General features: G+C 49.6%; 1 protein-coding gene across 3 annotated transcripts in view; it reads right to left on the reverse strand.

The window, feature by feature from the left end:
• Positions 1–5,998: 5,998 nt before the first annotated feature.
• trioa (trio Rho guanine nucleotide exchange factor a) overlaps positions 5,999–17,631 on the reverse strand; it is a 125,039-nt gene continuing 113,406 nt past the window's right edge. For 2 of the 3 annotated variants that reach the window (XM_064347777.1, XM_064347779.1), the window contains 15 exons: positions 17,223–17,315; positions 16,689–16,739; positions 16,357–16,434; positions 15,465–15,656; positions 15,113–15,293; positions 14,016–14,758; positions 12,166–12,413; positions 11,801–11,939; positions 11,673–11,700; positions 11,383–11,545; positions 10,917–11,038; positions 10,269–10,347; positions 9,782–9,982; positions 9,488–9,626; positions 5,999–8,885 (listed from right to left, as the gene is read on the reverse strand). In XM_064347777.1, coding sequence (XP_064203847.1) covers positions 8,340–8,885; positions 9,488–9,626; positions 9,782–9,982; positions 10,269–10,347; positions 10,917–11,038; positions 11,383–11,545; positions 11,673–11,700; positions 11,801–11,939; positions 12,166–12,413; positions 14,016–14,758; positions 15,113–15,293; positions 15,465–15,656; positions 16,357–16,434; positions 16,689–16,739; positions 17,223–17,315 — 3,003 coding nt within the window. In that variant the 3' untranslated portion in view covers positions 5,999–8,339. Of the gene's footprint in view, positions 8,886–9,487; positions 9,627–9,781; positions 9,983–10,268; positions 10,348–10,916; positions 11,039–11,382; positions 11,546–11,672; positions 11,701–11,800; positions 11,940–12,165; positions 12,414–14,015; positions 14,759–15,112; positions 15,294–15,464; positions 15,657–16,356; positions 16,435–16,688; positions 16,740–17,222; positions 17,316–17,631 lie in introns of those variants that run through there. The other variant, XM_064347780.1, reaches the window with a different exon arrangement.

Here is a 17,631-nt window from a genome sequence, read left to right on the forward strand (position 1 = left end):
GGGACAGGAGAGATCAGCGGTTTCTTGGCTGGCGCTTTCGAGAGCCCTGAACCCTCACTGTTGTCCACAAGGAGGAAATTCCCTTAACTCCACCCACCGCTGACACTGCGTCGCTGGCCTCGCCAGAAATGACACGCTTTTAATTCTGGACCATTTCACTCCATATGCTCGTGAAGGAGATAACCATTCTGCTGCTGTCTTCGCCATGATGAGGGGGGTTCCAAACTGTAGGAAGCTGGGAGGGAAACAAAGGATAGATTTCACCCGATTTGATACAATCTCTTAAATCAGACTGCTCTAGAGACCACACTGTACAACTTCATACATGACTGTAGAAGGCCAAACGTGTTCTTTGCTTGGTCCAAGGTGTGCGTATGGCGCATTGGTTTGTAATTGTTCTGTGATTGCTGCAGCTGTTGGTTGTCTGTTCAGAGGCGTGTGGGTGAAAAGTACAGTAAAAGCAGTACAGTGTGGCCTAAAGGAAAAACACTCACAGTGATAATAAACGATCGCTGTCGTCCTCCTCTTTTAATCATCGTTGATTGCCCCGTGCTTTTTTTTCCGCCGTCCCGCCCTATCCGTGCGTCCACATCGGTCGCTTCCTGCTTTCCAGTTTCCTGACTTCACAGCACTGTGCCGTTCGGAGCTGTGAAGTTCAAAGCCACTGATGCCGAATGGAAAACACTGCACATGGAACGCCAAAGGACCGAGCAAGCTTTACATCACAGCTGCTCCAGTCATTCGCTCCTTCTGCATCATACGTCTTTTTAATTCATTTACCTCATTTATCTCACCTTGCTTTAAATGTGCGCATATAAAAATATTAAAGTAATGATATTCTGTTGTAGTCTATGTTTAAAGACATAGGACTTTGTGTAAAAAAATGTTCTTAAATGAATTTGTCAAAAGCCAGTAGCAATACAGTAAATGTATCAAATGCATCCAATTTAATGCTTGATCGTGTTTCTTTTCTCCTTTTTCCCGAAGTGTTGGGCTTTCAGCCCAAGTATCTGGGGGTTGGCGGGTTTGAATCCAGGGCTGATGCACCCTCCGTCAGGCCAGCTTTAATTAGTGCCATAAATCCAAATGCAGCTATATAAATGGCTTATAGAACGAGTTAGACATGGCCCTGGTACCGGTTCCTGCTTAGCAAATTGATGTCGTGAAACGTAATATGCAGCACGACCAAGAGAGCCTTCTGAATGCGTGTGCGCTTTCTTTTTTTCCTCCCGCCTCAATCACCGAGACCTTTCAGTCACGATAAAGCTCTTGTTTTTACAGGAGTTGTAAACCGTGGCGAACGGCTTTCAATCAGTGTGGGGTCCGAGGAAGCCACATTTACGGGTGAGAGGTGAAAATCGGCAACAATAACCAACAATAACATGCCTGATTTATCAAGCTTTTAGGGCTTCCTATTCGCCTATTTTCTGCTGCTTTCCCAAGGAGAGGAAGCAATCTTTTCTGGGTGTCCCAGACGGGGAACTTCCTCCTTTTGTTGCAAATCCAAACCTTCCAGGAGGATGTGATGAGCACTTCTGAGATTTGCAGATAAGGTGTCCCCCGGGCTCCTTTCAAAAACAGTGTGAACCAAACTGGCCTAAAAAAACACATTTCGAGAGCGCTTGCCTTGCCCTGTGACATCCACACTCTCACCCACATCCCTTCGGGAATGCCACCGATCCAAATTACAGATCACTGGTGCATAACGTTGATTGACACAAGCTTCCAGAAGCTTCCTTTGGCTTTGCTGACCCTACTGTGCAGCGCGGCCATCCCAACAGAACCTCTGGTTCCGTTACGCAACTTGTCCTGTAGTGGGGGCCTCCTGCTGGGCCGGGACGTCTCCCCCCCCCACCCCCAGCCCCACCGCCGCCTGCTGCCCCCTGCCGCGGCCAGTTATGACAGTTACTGCTTCCCTGTCACACAGAGCGATGTTTCCAGTCCCTCTCACTTATCTGTGCAGTGTTTACAGAGCTGGGCCGCGGCGTGGTCAGGGGCCCGAGGGCCCTTCAGAGCTCTTCCTCAGCCCTCACGCCGTCCGGGAACAAAATGTTCTCGCTCTCCGACGCCGAGCGACAGACATCGGCGCCTAGCGCGGGACGAGAGCGGCGGGGACGGCCAGACGTTTCCACCATTTGTCAGGAAGCTCTTTCGCAGGGCTCCTGTGAAAGAGAGCGGCCATTAACCTCTTTAGGCACTTCATCTCATTTTGGGGGGCCTCTACTTGGACCTGACAGGCTGTGACAGAGGATTCATCTGGTGATGTTATTTAGCGCTCGGGTGACTGCCCTCACCGTGGGTAATGCACTCCAAATTTTCCTGCATTTTAGGCACAGTCCATCGGTAGGGCTGCATATACATACAGGCTACCTTGCTGAGAGGACCAACGGTAGACTCTCAGCGGGGAGTAGAATCCAGAATCTTCCGACGGAGTCCGGCTCTTTTCAGATCCGTGCCACGCCGCTGCGTGCTCCGCGTTCGCGCTGCACTGGGAATGGAATTCTCCCGAGTGCCGGTGGCACGGTCAGTGGAAAATGTGAGGGAGCCCCATCAGCGGCCCGGCCTGACAAACAGACTCCTGGAAGCCAGCGGCGGGATCGCGCGGCGCCGCCAAGAACCCGCCGCAGAGCTGTGCCAGGGAGCACAGCTGGAGGGAGTCCGCGGGCCAAGCTCTTACATAGCCTTGCGTAAACGTAGCGGGGCTCTCAGGTCCGCGGAGCTGCACCGCGGAGGGAGGCGCGTTCCGTCTCTCCGTCTCCACGGCGAGGCCTCGGGGGCCCACCCCGGCTTCGGCCCGGCCGGACGACCGGCTCGGACGTCCCCGCCTTCCGACGCCTCGAACCGCCGAACCCGAACGCGCGGGCTTAGACAGAACTGTGTGCCAAAACGAACCAGTAACTGCTCACTGTACACATGGGCCCAAACCGTACTGAGAATTTCTGTTTAACTGTCCAGAGCTTGAAGACCGTGCAGATGGATTCTGGCTAAATTTTGGAGTATGTACTGTACCAGTGTTCTCCGGTCATGCGACTCCCTTCCTGCTTCCCATCCATAAAGTTAATGTTCTCCACTTCTCTCTGGTGACTGACTGCATGCACCAGCTGTCCTGATTACCCAGCCTCCTCTGCTCAGCTGGCATGCTTCTTAGTCTCAGTTCCCATGCTTCACTATGGCGGCCCCTTGATAGGATGTGCTTTTAAGACGTTTCAAGTATAGATCTTCAATGTCCTGACTAGGGATGAGGGTTCTGTGTCATCAGATGGCAGCTTTGCATTAAAACACTACAGCAACACCACCGGCCTTTAACCAGTCACGTTTCTTCAGACTGCAGGAGAGTGTATGGTCAGCAGATGGAATATCCTGCATGCCTGCTTTATGTTAACCTGCTTTATGTTTTTTCCCAGTCTGTCCAGCTTTGCGTCCCCACCCCACCTCCAGACTTCCTGTTCCAAAAGCACAAGCTTTGGACACGATCACGCTGTCCTGACCTTAAATGTACAGATACATTTCTGGAGTCTTCCATATCGCCATATTTCACTTTTGATGTGTAAATTCCCCCGACAGTTCTGCGCACGATTCAGTTAAGCCTGTAGATGTTAAATCTGTTTTTGATGTGCGGTGTGTGCAGATTTTTAAGACACAGAAATTTCTGACCTTCAGTATGGGCCATATTTACAATGATAGGCTACTCGGGACATTCAGGGGTTTGTGGTGTAAACAAGAAAATGGACTCCAAAGCAGGTTTAAATAAGGTACATCCCAAAGCAGCTTCCTCTCGTCTTCACAAGCGCGATTCCCTGACGCACATTGCTCGAACCCTGCCCTTAAAGGAGCAGAGGGAGTAGCCTGCTCTGCTGGGGTCTGGGCCTACCGAAGACCAGGACCCCGCTAATTTAACTCTGCTCTGTGAACTCTGTGCTTTTCCCGCTCATTCTTCACCATGAAGGTTATGATGGGCAATCAGCGACTGCTGACAACATCCTCCTCTTTCCCCACAGAGCACCCTGTTCATTGTCCAAGTGTGCTTCAGCTTTTAAGAAACTAAAATAAACACATGCGCATAACAGTTGGGGGGGGGGAGAATGTTCTGTTTAGGAGCGCAATCAGAATCTGTTCCTGTTCCTGCTCAGAACACAACGTTCAGAGAAGCCGTTGCCATGAACGTTACGTAACTTTAATCAGTCACAGCGAAGCACAGAAAATGAATTAGAACGCAATAAGAAATAGATTTCACAGATCACCTCATCCACAATGAAAGCAGAAGAGAACTGAATGATGAAATTAGATAGGTGTGAACTTTCCTGACAAAGAAAAAAATGGAAAAGGACAGGATGCGATAAATTAGAGAGGAGGAAAAATGGCGCGCTCCCCACTGCTCTCTGGTGACGACCGTATCTGGCTGAACGACGTGCCCTGACACTTTGGCTTGACATTTTAATTCTGGAAAAGAGAGTTTCTTGGAAAGCTGGATCTGGCTAAGTGATTTGTGAAGGCGTGCCATGGGGATGACATACTCTAACGCGGTTTGAGAAGAAATCGCCCGGAAACCTCCCAAGTACCAAAAATGACCGCTGCAGCTTGTGAACATCTCAGATAAAATGGATAGTCTGCTTTGATACAGAGGGGACTAGGGTGTGTAGGTTAAGCATTCATTGAGCTTTGTAAAAATGCTGCATTAACAGTGTATAATTACACCCAGGAGATTTTGTTTATTTTTTTATGCGTTTTCGGCTGTCACATGGTTTCTAAAAGTTCATGACATTAGCGTTTTATTTATTTCTGGGAATACACATTTAATATTTTCAACCGACTTAAAATGAGTAACCTAACACTGAAACTATTAAAATGTAATGTTCATATTCACTATTTTTCATGTGTCCTGCTGGCAGCAAGGGACATTAACTCAGTACACCATTATTATTACCATTATTCTATTACTATATTTTGTTTTTTTATTTAGTTTTACAAACACACATGCCATCCCCACCATAAGCCCACTTCATTTAAAACTTGTTTGTAAAGTTGTTCCCAAACATAGAATCAGGACCTTGATTACATTTCTGGGAGTAGGTGAGAACTGCTTAAGTCAACAGAGATGCTCGAGTTGAACAGGTTCGAATCTGTTAGCAACGAAGAATCTGTAGGAAAGATAATTAACGGTGCAGTTAGCATAGGTCTACGCCAGTAATTAATTAGAGGCGGATTCGTTTGACAAGCGCAGACACTGCCATCTAGTGGTAGAATATTTGTACAACCATTCTAGCAGGATTCAGGAATTTAGATACTCAAGACATTGAACCAAAGACTGTATATTGAACACGAACAAGCATCAGTACATAAAGCGTAATCCTGATTGCTGCAGGCATGCACGTGTGAGGCTTAAGAAGCTAGGGAGTGTGGTTGATAGAACAGCAGCCATTCACTATAATGGATTTATGCGGAGAAATCGAAACAAAATCGATACAAAAAGCAACCTACAATGCATTTAGCAAAACCGAGAATGTTACCAGCAATAAAAAAAGATGCAGACTAAATGTTGTGTATAGAGTTGACAACTCATGTGCATCGTTTTAAATATTCATCCAATAACCTAGCTTTCCCTTGTGCCTTTCTTTGGGTGTCAATGATGTGTCCTACAGCAAGAAAGCCCACATATGCACTATTCAGCAGCACTGCACAGTATTACAATGAACATTATTGGCATAACAAAAGCTTATCACAGCAGTTAAGTGAGAAGATTCTCGTTTGTATTCACACTGGATTGATAACAGGGGGTTATTTTTAACCAGTTAAAAGCGAAACGCTCCCGATAGTAAAGGGTATGAGTTATGACAAATGGCACCATTTCAATGGAAAAAGCCGATCGACGGCTCAGATTCAGACTCTCGAGCAACTGCGGAAAACCACGCCCTCGACCAGAAACGCTCAGAATAACCCGATTGGGGACGAGGGAGAAGACGGAAAACGGAACACAATGAAACAAATGAGAAAAAGGCGATTATCACGTTCCATATGTTTAATCTCAAAATAACTGATGGCAAAATAAAAATATTTACAGCACATATCGTGTAAACACTTATGGTTTCTGTACAAAGAAATATACATGCAAAAGTAAAAAATAATTCAAATAAAAACATTTAAAATGATAATACACATATATATAAAATACGATGAGGTTGGAACAGAAACACATCCAGTCAGAGTTCCCGCATTTTGTCGGTTTCTGTACACTTTTACAATGATGAATAAATAAAGAAGGGACATGATATGGGACTGTACATATGGACCCACCGCTCTCTCCCCTCTCTGGCTGAGAAAATAAACCCGGGCTCACTTCTCTTAACTCCACAACACTTCTACTTAACGTGCACTTATACAACCGGATCAAATTCAAAGTGTAAATAACTGATTTAGGACTACGCGCAAGAGGGGTCGCGATTTAAACAAAAAGCAGCAGTCGACATCGACCGCGCACATCGGAATTAAAATTAGTACTAGCAGGCCAACGTCTTTAGCCAATTGTAGGGGATCGAGGGCAGGGTTTACCACCGAGGGGACACCCAACATGATCGCGGTATATTTTCTATTTTAAATCATATAAATAACACAATTTAATACGGTGACATTTTCCTCCTCTAAAACATCCACTACGCCGTTGCAAGAGGAAGACTGCTCCCCAAAAAAAAAAAAAAAAAAAAAAAACAGCCTACATAAAACCAGCGGAGATTCCATACCAATCACCGAACTGTGTCTAGCTCAAAATAGCCACATATAAAAATGTTGCCACTAATCTTATTTGCAAAAACACAATAAATACAGAAACGGTAAACAAAAGTAAACGACATTTCCTTTAGGCTTGCGGTGGTATTTATAATTTAGGTCCGTAAAGTATTACAAATCAAAAGGGGAACAGGAGTTTCTGTAAAGCTAGGACAACTTTGGTGTACTGTGGTAACTAATTTATTTTTAAAAGTGAAAACAAAAGTCATAAGTGCCATGCGATAGAGGTGGTTTTCACCACCCGTCAAATAGACTCCCGGGCTTCACTGAAATAATACTGAACTAAAGGACACAGTGTCAAAGAAACACAAATAACAGCAGAACTTGCAGTACCAAGTACGTGCTTTTCTATATATTTATTACAGGTACAACAGATGTCTTCATAAATAGTTGCATAAAATGTTAAAGCCGCAACATTGCACATGATATGAATTAAAAACATAACATACAATGAGTGCATTTACAGTATATCGTCTTCCTTTGCCATGTGATTGGCATTCTGTGCTGCCACTGAAAAGCTATGCTGCCTTCTGGCCTCTTTCCTTAATGGCAGGTATCGCTTTTCCTGCCTCAAGGCCCGCCTCTTGTCACGAGCCATCTTTTCAAATGGATAGCAACGGAAGGCAGATACAGTCTATTTACAAAGTAAGGCTTATACATCTTAATCTGAGCAACACAATTTGTTCTAGTAAAAGCAAAAATGTTTTTTTTTTTTCGTTTTTTTGTTGTTTTAACGGTGTTTGGACTTGCAGCAGTTAAAATCTGTATTGTTACTTGTTTCATGATTCATTAGAATAAATAAGCGAGGCAATCGAAAAAGCTCCATTTTGAGTTTGAAATGTTTCAACCAAGCAGTCATTGGATGTTTACTGTTTAAATCAAGGTTTTGGTGACTATTCTGTCCTATGTTGTGTCCCAAGGGTTCAGAAGTGGGTGGAGCCTTGGTTTGTTTTTCATTAAGTACTTTGTGTTTGCTCCATTTTTAAACATGTTCTTGAAAAGTGGACAAAGACTTTGTTTCTTCATGGTTTTTTTCATTCCTATACATTGTTCTTTAAGAAACGGATTTCTCTTTAAAACTGTCAAATTTCCTCTGTTCGGTCCGAGCACCTGAATTGAATACTGTCAAAACAACTGCTTGCTCTCTCTGGCTCGGGCAAAAAAAGCATGCGCTGTCCGTCACGCACGTTTCGTTCGCGTCACTTTTTTTTTTTTTCGTTAAAAAAGTTCTGCTTCCTTGTGCAGATAGGCTTTCCGTACAAAGATGGGGAACATTAACGCGGCTAAATCAATTACTTATTATAATATCGGGTTGGTTTATTATTTTTTGTTTGAATCTAATTTAAAAGCATTCAGCAGCAAAAACGACCGAGGACCGCAGGATTCCTCGAGTTTGGATTGGCAGAGGAGAGCAGGGCTCCTCAAGTTTTTTTTATTATTTGATTGGCCGAGGACCGGAGCAGCTCCTCGATTTTTCCATTGGCAGGTGAAAGAGAATGAGATCATCTTAATTTTTTTTCTTCCTTTCTTTTTTTTTGTGTGTGCATCTCCTCCCAGATTTAGACCCTGGGCAGGAGCCTACTGTGCAGGAAGGCCTTGATGCCGCCGATGGGCCGAACATCGTTCTGGTGTTTGCGCCGGTCGATGAAGGAGATGAGTCGGGATGTGTCCAGGCACTCTGCGCTACGGCGCCCCCCGCTGGGCTGGAGCCAGGGCTCGTGCAGGCAGGCGGCGGCGGTGGGCCGGCGGGCCGGGTCGGCCCGCAGCAGGAGCCGCACAAAGTCCCGCGCGGCCTGGCTGACGCCCTGGAAGTAGTCCTCCGGGAAGCTGAAGTCCAGCCGGCAGATGTTGAGGCAGGTCTCCTCCACGCTCTCGTCCAGGAAGGGCGACGCCCCGCTCAGGATGACGTACGTCACCACGCCCAGCCCCCACAGGTCGGAGGCCAGCGCCGCCGGCTCGCCCAGGACCAGCTCGGGGGCGGCGAACTCGGGGCTGCCCAGGAGCGGGTGGATGTGGTGCGTGCTGTTCAGCTGCACCGCCTCCCCGAAGTCCGCCAGCTTCACCGTGGGCTGGGCGGACGACTGATCCACCAACAGGTTCTCAGGCTGGGGGGTTACACACAGGAGGAGAGGTTAGTGTACTCCTGGGCTAGAGGACACACAACACACACACAACACTAAAGAGCAACAACTGCAGTCAAAAAATACACAATTCGGGAGCAAGGCCCTGCAGCTTCCATGACTGACAAAGAACATGTCACATGATCAATGGAAGCTGTACTACATGGCTACTGATTGGCAACAACCAACAGATAAATGGTGACATTTTCACCCCGGGAGCATTTCACACAGCCTCTGAAGTTTAGAGGTTTACTATTCCACTAGGTATAATTAAAGAAAAAAGATGGAAAAAAATGACAGTACACCACATGGTGGCGAGGATCGTTACTGCATTCGGTTATTATTGTTGCGGTGTATCGCCAAGACCGTATTTCAGTACAAAGGTACTGTAAGTCAATAAAAGTTTCAGTTCAATCTAAAATCTGTAATTATATGACAATGCAATGAATCCGTTGGTAAATATAAATACCTCAAATTGATAAATATGGATACCCCGATATAAAATGGATAATATAATATGCTACATGGATTGATAAATTGGATCATTCTGGGTTTTAGCCTTCTGGGAGATCCAAATCCCCTCCTACCTTCAAGTCCAAGTGGGCTATTCTGCAGTTATGCAGGTACTGTAAAGCTTCTAGAATCTCCCGCAGGTAGATGGCCACTTTCTCTTCAGTGAGGTTTCCCCAGCTGACTATGTAGTCCAGCAGACGGCCTTGGTCAGCCCTGCGGATGCAAAAGTCCAGTCCCTTTACACATGTATGCACATGCTTGGGTGTGTGCCTGTGTGGTGTGTGTGTGTGCGTGTGTGCGTATGTGTACGTGTGTGCACATGTGTGTGTGTGTGTGTATGCTGGGGCGGCCAGGCCTCGTGCACCTACATCTCCAGGATGAGCACGTAGCTGGCGGCCGTTTCGAAGGTGTCCAGCAGGCCCACCAGGTGGGGGTGCTGCAGGCGCTGTAGGATGCTCAGCTCCTGGGTCACCTGATCGCGCTTCAGCAGCTTCTTATTGACCAGCTTGGCCGCCACCGTGCGCTTGGTCCCCCGCTGCTCGCACCGCTTCACCACAGAGAAACGGCCCCTGCAGGGGAAGCCATTCATTAATACCACCACCACCATCAACCCCAACATTCACCCCTCTGACAGCACGATCTGGTACAGCATCTGAGCCAGTCACCATAGAAACCTAACTGAACCCCCAAAAACACAGGTAGAATGGTCGCTACATGCTCACCCACTCTAATACACCTGTATCTGCATTCACGCGGTACCTAGGTCTATATACAGGAGTCTACAGAGGCCATCATGGATGTCAGGTAAAGAGCTGAAGTGCAGTTATGATGGTTATTCATGTGCTGCTCTGTTACCTGCCCAGCTCTGCCACCTCTGAGTAGAAGGAATCAAAGTTGTCCTTCCAGGTGACTTTGAGCCCATCACTGGAGGTGCCTGCAAAAATAAAACAGAAAATGTTTCAGTAAAATTCAGCCAGAAATTCTCAGAAGGCCCAGCTGTGGCCCACATAACACTTTACATCACTTTTAAACATAGTAGAACTAGCACAAGCACTGCAGTACTCTTACATTAAAAAAACATCCAGAGAAAAAAATGAATCAGAAATTAAAGTGGACGAAATGCATTAGCATCAAAGCACTTTACATAACAAGTTTATGCTATGGGTTTTTACAGCTGCAAGAAAACACTTCACAGGCAACTGAGAGAGGGAGCTCTGGTGTAAATTTGTCATTCAAACTTAAAGTAAACAACACAATGTGGTCACATTGAATTCTGTTGCGAAGATGCGTCTTTCTGATTCTCATGTGATCTGTCCACTAGAGGGTGCTACAGCAACAAAGCAACAGAATAAAAGAACCATCACTGTACATACAACTTCAGCAGTACATAATAGAGCCCATTATCCCTCTCACGTCTTCAGTGTAAAATGGACACCCAAAATTCAATGTCTCTTCCTCAGCCCAGCCCAGCCCATAGCTACAGACCAGCGATCTGTGACTCACCTAATACTCTGAGACAGGCGGAGGAGGACACCGTGCCCACGTCGTTGGTGGCGACGCAGGTGTACATGCCGTCGTCCTCCGCGGACGCGCCCACGATTCGGAGGGTAGCCTCTCCTGTGTCGCTGTGGGGGGAGAGCAGGATTCAGTCAGAAATGCATCATTTATTCACCTCAGAGAGGATATTTTACCTGGATTTTCAGGATTCAGCCATTAAGATAAAGCAGCACTGTTTTCAAGCAAAGCTCTATAAAGCCCTGTTGCTACAGGACCAGTCGTAACCAAACATGAACTGTCATCCTAAGATGCTCCTCACTTAGATCAAAGCCCGTGAGAGAGCAGGGACGTCATGTTTTATCCAGAGGGGTACCTGTAGGTCAGCTACTCAAAACGTGCGTTAGAAAGTTGAGTACGCTGTGTTTGATCAGCCACAGATGTCATTACCCAGCCAGCGGTGTGGAAGCCCTACCTGTAGGCGATGCTGAAGTGGCCGTTGTTGCTCAGAGTATTTTGGTCGGGCCCCTTCCACGTGACGACGGCTCTGGGGCGGCCGCAGACCTTGCACCGGAGCGTGACGCTCTCGCCGTTGTCGCAGGTGACGTCACTCAGGGGCACGAGGAACTCGGGGGGAACTAGGGCGGGGGTAAGAGAGACAGTGCGCCGCTTTCACAACACACTCAGGGAACTGTGCTGATGTCACAGCCCACAGGAATGCATTTCTACCAGAACAAATGTTTTAAGGAAGACATGAAAGCTTACCATCGTAAATGTAGTTGGGATTTAGAAGCTGGAAAAAAAAAAACAAAAGAACAACCGAATTAGATTCCCAATAATTACGATCGACCGAGCATCCTGTGCCTCCGCTTTTGAGAGAGGGCTCAACATACCTTTACAGAAACCTTATTGGCTAAGCCTTCACGGGACTTCCTGTAACCGTTTTCTAGCTTGCTGTCCTTCTTACTCTCCTTGTCTCTTTTTTCCGACTTCTTCCTGATGCGCAGTGATGTGTGCCAAGATGAGGATTTTCTGCTCCAAAGAGGACAGATTATAGTTTTTTCTTAAAAAAAAACCCTTTCAAAAACCATTTCAAAAGCTAAATAAATTTAGCTACAGCATCAACAGAAGATACTTAAGATGTCCACAGATGCATTAGAAAATTCTAGACCCACTGGAGAGATATCTAACAACCTCAGCACAGCTCAGAGGCTAGCGCTCGGGGAATGCCTTCCCCCCGGGGACGGCGGCTCCTTACTTGATGGTTCCCTCTGGGGCATCGGGGATGATGGCGGAAGTGTGGCCCAGCACGAAGCCGGGGATCCAGCCCTCGGCGGCCGGGCTCTGCTCGTTGGCGGCGCGGAACACCAGAAACATGTTCTGCTGGTTGCTGGCCAGAATCTGCACCACCTCGCCCTGGTACACGTTGATCTCATCCTCCTTCACCGCCACGTAGTCCTGCGTCACTAGCATGGTGGAGATGTTGCTGCTGCTGCTGCTTTCACTCTGCAGGGGGCGACCAAGAGCACACACCTCTCACTTTAATCCTCTGCACTGACTCTGCAGGGGACATGAGTCTCACATAAGTGCACTACACTGGCTACAGGGGATAGGAGTCTCACAAAAGTGCACTACACTGACTCCATAGGCTCACATAAGTGCACACTACTGACTCTATAGGGGACAGCAGTACTATGTTAATGCACTACACTAACTTTAGAGGGGACAGAAATACTACGTTAGACTGCTGCACTGACTACAGGAGACAGGGGTATTATATTAGTGCACTACATTGACTCCAAAGGGGTGAGGAGTCCCATGTTAGTCAAATGCAACAGGAGTCTCCGTGCTGCCTACATTAGTCCAGGTCCCCAATATGCTACCCCAAGTCTCTACTTGGGGACACAGACCGCTGGTTTGCTACAGTGCATTTTAACTCTCACTGATCTGTGGAAACTAATCCACATCAGGCTATCGGCAATCGGAGGCGCCTCTGGAAAAACAAGCTCTCTCCTCGCCGGATGCCAAGTTCACGCAGATTCAACAGCAGAGATCAAGCCAACGTTCCCCGTCGCCATCTGGACCATCTGTCTGACTCGGCTCCGAGGCGCCAATTAAAACTCGGAACGCCTCACCCCAGGAACAACAAGCTATCTGCAACAGGGGAAACTGGCCAGAGGCTGCCTGTAAATAAAACTCAGTCCAATACACATACACCTGCTAGCCTGTTTAAAGAGAGCGCACTGAGCATTCTGCACGGTGCGCTAGCTGAGGCCTGCTCCAGAAAGGATCCTCTGGAGAGGACAAGCCCGACATCTGCATATTTAAGAGGTTTGTGTTATTTTTATCCTCTCGACCCTTAGGAAAGCCCAGCGCCAAAGCAGTCCTCCTGACAGGAAGGAAAGAGGTGGAATCGGAAGGATGTGGTGCGCCATTTTGGGGGGCGGAGTTTAGCCGCGGAGGGAAGCTCGGTTCAGGTCGCTGTTGTGCCACGCTGGCACGACTTGACGGGAGGAGAGCCGTCATTGGTCGGAGGCGAAACCACCGCTCCCAGGCAGCCAGTCACACGCATTCTACGGCAAGAGGGGGCGGGGCAGACGAAGCCAGAGGGGAAAAAGTGGGCGGAGCAACGACATCGAACAGAGCAGGCCCGGCTTCGAGCAAGTCCACACAAAAAAACCCGTGGTTGGAATCACACCCAGCAGGAAGGTACGAGCTCGCCCAGAGGACCTCAGAGTGAGAGAGTTAATGAAGAGAAGCCCCACAGACTCACGCCAGCCCACAGAGTGAAGCGCAGGAGACCGGGAAGCAGAGGACGGTGCTCAGGCGCAGAGTTAGTGTTAGTCTCGGCTGTCGCAGCTTCAGAAGGCGTGACAGGCCGGGAGTTAGGAGACAGGGCGGTGAGCAGCGGCCCCGAGGCGGGCCGGCGGAAGAGAGCGGAGGAGAGGGCAGAGGCCGGTAACCGCGGGGCCGTTAGAGTTAGTAGCGCTGGGTTACGGGCTCGGAGGCGGAGCTCGGAGGCGGAGCTGGTAGCGGTTAGTAGAAGCCTGATGGCAGAAGTCGGGCAGGCCGGGCGGCGGTCCGCGGGCAGGGTTAGTAGGCCCTTACCCCGTTGCTGTGGGTGGACTGCACTGACTGCTCGCTGGCGGAGGAGCAGGTGCTCATGCGGTCGGCGTCCTTGCTGTGGGTGGAGTGGCGCTGGCTCTGGCGGCTGAGAGAGCCGTCCGTCTCGGCGGGGAAGGTGAAGGAGCCGGGCCGGCTGGCCGGCGACGCCGGGACGGAGCTCCAGAAGGGGGCGCCCTTCTGCGCCGGGCTGCCCGGGGGGAAGGGCTCTTTGCCGAAGGCGGGCGCGGCCAGGGGCGAGGCCAGCGGGGACACCGTCCCGGCGCGGGGCTTGCCCAGGCTGAGCGGGCCCACGGTGGCCCGGGGGACGGGCGGGGCCGATGCCGGGGTCGGGGGGTGGGGGTGGGGGTCCTCCTTCGGGCCGCCCTCGGGCGGGGCGGACAGCTTGCGCCCGCGCGGGCTCTCCAGCACCCTTGCCTGCGGGGCCGGGTCGGCGGCGGGCGGGGCCTGCGAGGGGGCGTGGCTGTGGGCGGGGCGGGACGACGTACCTGACATCTTGTCCGGGCCCTCGGGGTCGGGGGCGCCGGAGCCCAGGGCGGGGGAGTGGTGGCGGAGGGGCTGGGGGAGGCGGGAGGGCTGGGGGATGCGCGAGGGGCGGGACCGGGAGCCCGCGGGGGCGTTTCCTCCCGGGGCCACGCCCACCGGCATGCTGCTGCTGGGGCCAGGAGCACCACTCGCCCCGCCCGCCCCGACGTGGTTCCGCTGGTACTCAATGGGAGATGTCAACGCTGCAGAGAGAGAGAGAGAGAGAGAGAGAGAGAGAGTGAGAGAGAAAGGGGGGGGGGAGAGAGAGCGAGAGAGAGAGTGAGTGAGGGGGGATATTTACTGAAAATGTTCAGCAATACTGGTGATAACCATTTCACATTAGTCACAAACTACATATCCAGTGATGTCTTAAATGTTCTATATTGACAAAACAACAAAATCTACTGTGTGGGTAATAATACATAAACACACTCCAAGAATTTCATCACAAGAAATCGAATGGCACTACTTGCCAAGCAGGAAAAGTAATGAAACCGTAAGTGGGAGGTGGTCTGTAGATGGCGGCGGGGCAGGGGCGGGGCAGGGGAGGGCCGTACCGTTGAGGAAGTTGCGCTGGCTCTCCAGGATCTGGCTGATCTGCAGCACCCACACCTGCCGCACGCCCGGGTGTGTGGAGTGCAGGATGAAGGTCTCTGTGCTTCCGTTGGAGATCCTGGAGGTCAGGGCGAACTTGCAGGGGTCGCCGTCCACGCTGTCCTCCAGGCCCAGGCAGCTCACCTACGGGCGGGGAAACAGGGGGTCAAGGGTCAGGGGTCAAATGCCATCACTGTCCTAGTATTTAGATAGTTATGCTGAGAATATCTACTATATCGATATTTAACAGTCTGTTAAATATATTTATATATAAATATATTTAACAGATGGTGATGGGGCCCCACTTTCCTGTACCTTGATGCTGTTTTTGTAGAGGAAGCCAGGCATGGAGAAGCCCCTCTTCTTGTCGAGGAGCTCGCTGAAGATGACGATCTGCTCGAAGAGGAAGACTCGCCGCTCCTTCATCCGGGACAGGGGTCCGCCATCGTGGTCCCCCACCAAGAAGGTGTCCTGCAGGAGCAGCCGACCCTGGGCTACAATCTTACCCTGGAGAGGAGAGGGGAGAGGAGAGGAGGGGAGAGGAGGGGAGCGGAGAGGAGGTGAGAGGAGGGGATGGGGAGGAGAGGGGGGAGAGGAGGTGAGAGGAGGGAGGAAGAGGAGGCGAGAGGAGAGGAGGCGAGAGGAGGTGAGAGGAGAGGAGAGGAGGCGAGAGGAGGGGATGGGGAGGAGAGGAGGGAAGAGGAGCGGAGAGGAGGTGAGAGGAGGGGAGAGGAGAGGAGGTGAGAGGAGGGAGAGGAGAGGGGTGAGAGGAGGGGATGAGGAGGAGAGGAGGGAAGAGGAGCGGAGAGGAGCGGAGAGGAAGGAAGGAGCGGAGAGGAGGTGAGAGGAGGGGAGAGGAGAGGGGGTGAGAGGAGGGGAGAGGAGAGGGGGTGAGAGGAGGGGAGAGGAGAGGGGGTGAGAGGAGGGGATGGGGAGGAGAGGAGGGAAGAGGACAGCACTCTGAAACCGGGGACTCACACACAGGCACTCCTGAATGCCGGCATTACACACTAGCAATCACACTACTGACACAACTCAGTACTGACCAACTACATCTATTCCCTTAAGTACAGGAAGCAAGCAGACACATGCACACCTTCTCTAAGGGCAATATGGTGCCCTGCAGTCTCATTACACCAACTCAATACTGCCTGATTATACTGCTCAACACTGCCTGATTATGCTGTTGTATTCGAAGGTGCCTTACGTCGAACCCTTGGAGTCGGCCCACATTCATCATATCGTTGCATCTTTTTGGTACAATGCACATGACCTCCACCGCTTTCTGCAACACACACAGGGAGAGAGATGATCTGAATATAAATGGGGACAATGCGCGAGAGGGACAATGAATACTTTTTTCTGAGAATGATGCCTGATTAAAACCTTTCATTCTACAGAGATACTTCAGAAGACGGACTCAATAAAACCACAATCATGCAGCTATGGACACCAGAACGTAGCCAAATCTAAAGCCTCCCCTCTAACACTAATAATCTTCCCAGGAATATTAAACAGCACAAAAAGAGGACCACTCACCTCCAGCTCAGGCGAATCCACCCCTGCCTTTTTGGAGTATTTTAGGAAATCCTGAAATAAAAGAATCCGTGAAAATCACAGGAGCAGTGCTTGAAGTGTTGGATGTAATAACACTCCCCCATGTGTGAAGGCACTGGTGCCCTGACAAGCCTACTGAGGCCCACATGCTTCATTTCACAGGTCGCTCAAGATGAGAGCGTCTGCTAAATGGATGCAACGTAACGTGATGGTTCACTTTTACCCTCAAATGGGATGGACTAGGAGAACTAGGACAGTACCACATCTAAACAAATCAATACAAGTCAAATATACAAAATTGTTGAGTGAAAGTAAATGTGATTTTAGAATAATACATAGTGTTTTTTACTTTTTTTGTCAAGCAAGACAATAGTTGATAGTTGAAAATAAATGTTCCATCACAGGAATCCTTCAAATGAACTCTGGACCATAGCAAGAGAGAAGGCAGTAACCAGGCTGTCTAGAGAACTCTCCACTGGTGACCTGTAAAAGGCAGCGACGGCGCCCCCTACTGACCTTCAGCAGGAGCTGGTACTTCATGATTCTCTGCACGGGTTTGATGAGGAGATCAGTGATCTGCAGCCGGTGGCCCAGACGCTGCTTCAGGTCCTGAAAGAGGAGGGAGAGCGGATTGGGCACGGACCCGCAAACGCCAGCCCGCGCTCCGCAGCCAGCCGAGGGCACGGCGCCAGGGCACTAATTTACCCGGGAGGACAGCAGGTCCAAACCCAGCATGCTCCGCTGAGCCATCGCTTCCTTTAACAAGGGACTGAAACACTACCCCATCAGTAAAGACACTGGTGTAACCTTACACAGGAAACTTGTATCACTTTAATCAGAGTTTAGTTACATTCCATGTCTTACAGAATGTAAGATTAAAATAATAAACACCCTATATTTCCTAAAAGACAGAGCGACACTCCAG

This window comes from Anguilla rostrata, chromosome 8 (assembly GCF_018555375.3).
Source record: "Anguilla rostrata isolate EN2019 chromosome 8, ASM1855537v3, whole genome shotgun sequence".
Taxonomy (NCBI): Eukaryota; Metazoa; Chordata; class Actinopteri; order Anguilliformes; family Anguillidae; genus Anguilla; species Anguilla rostrata.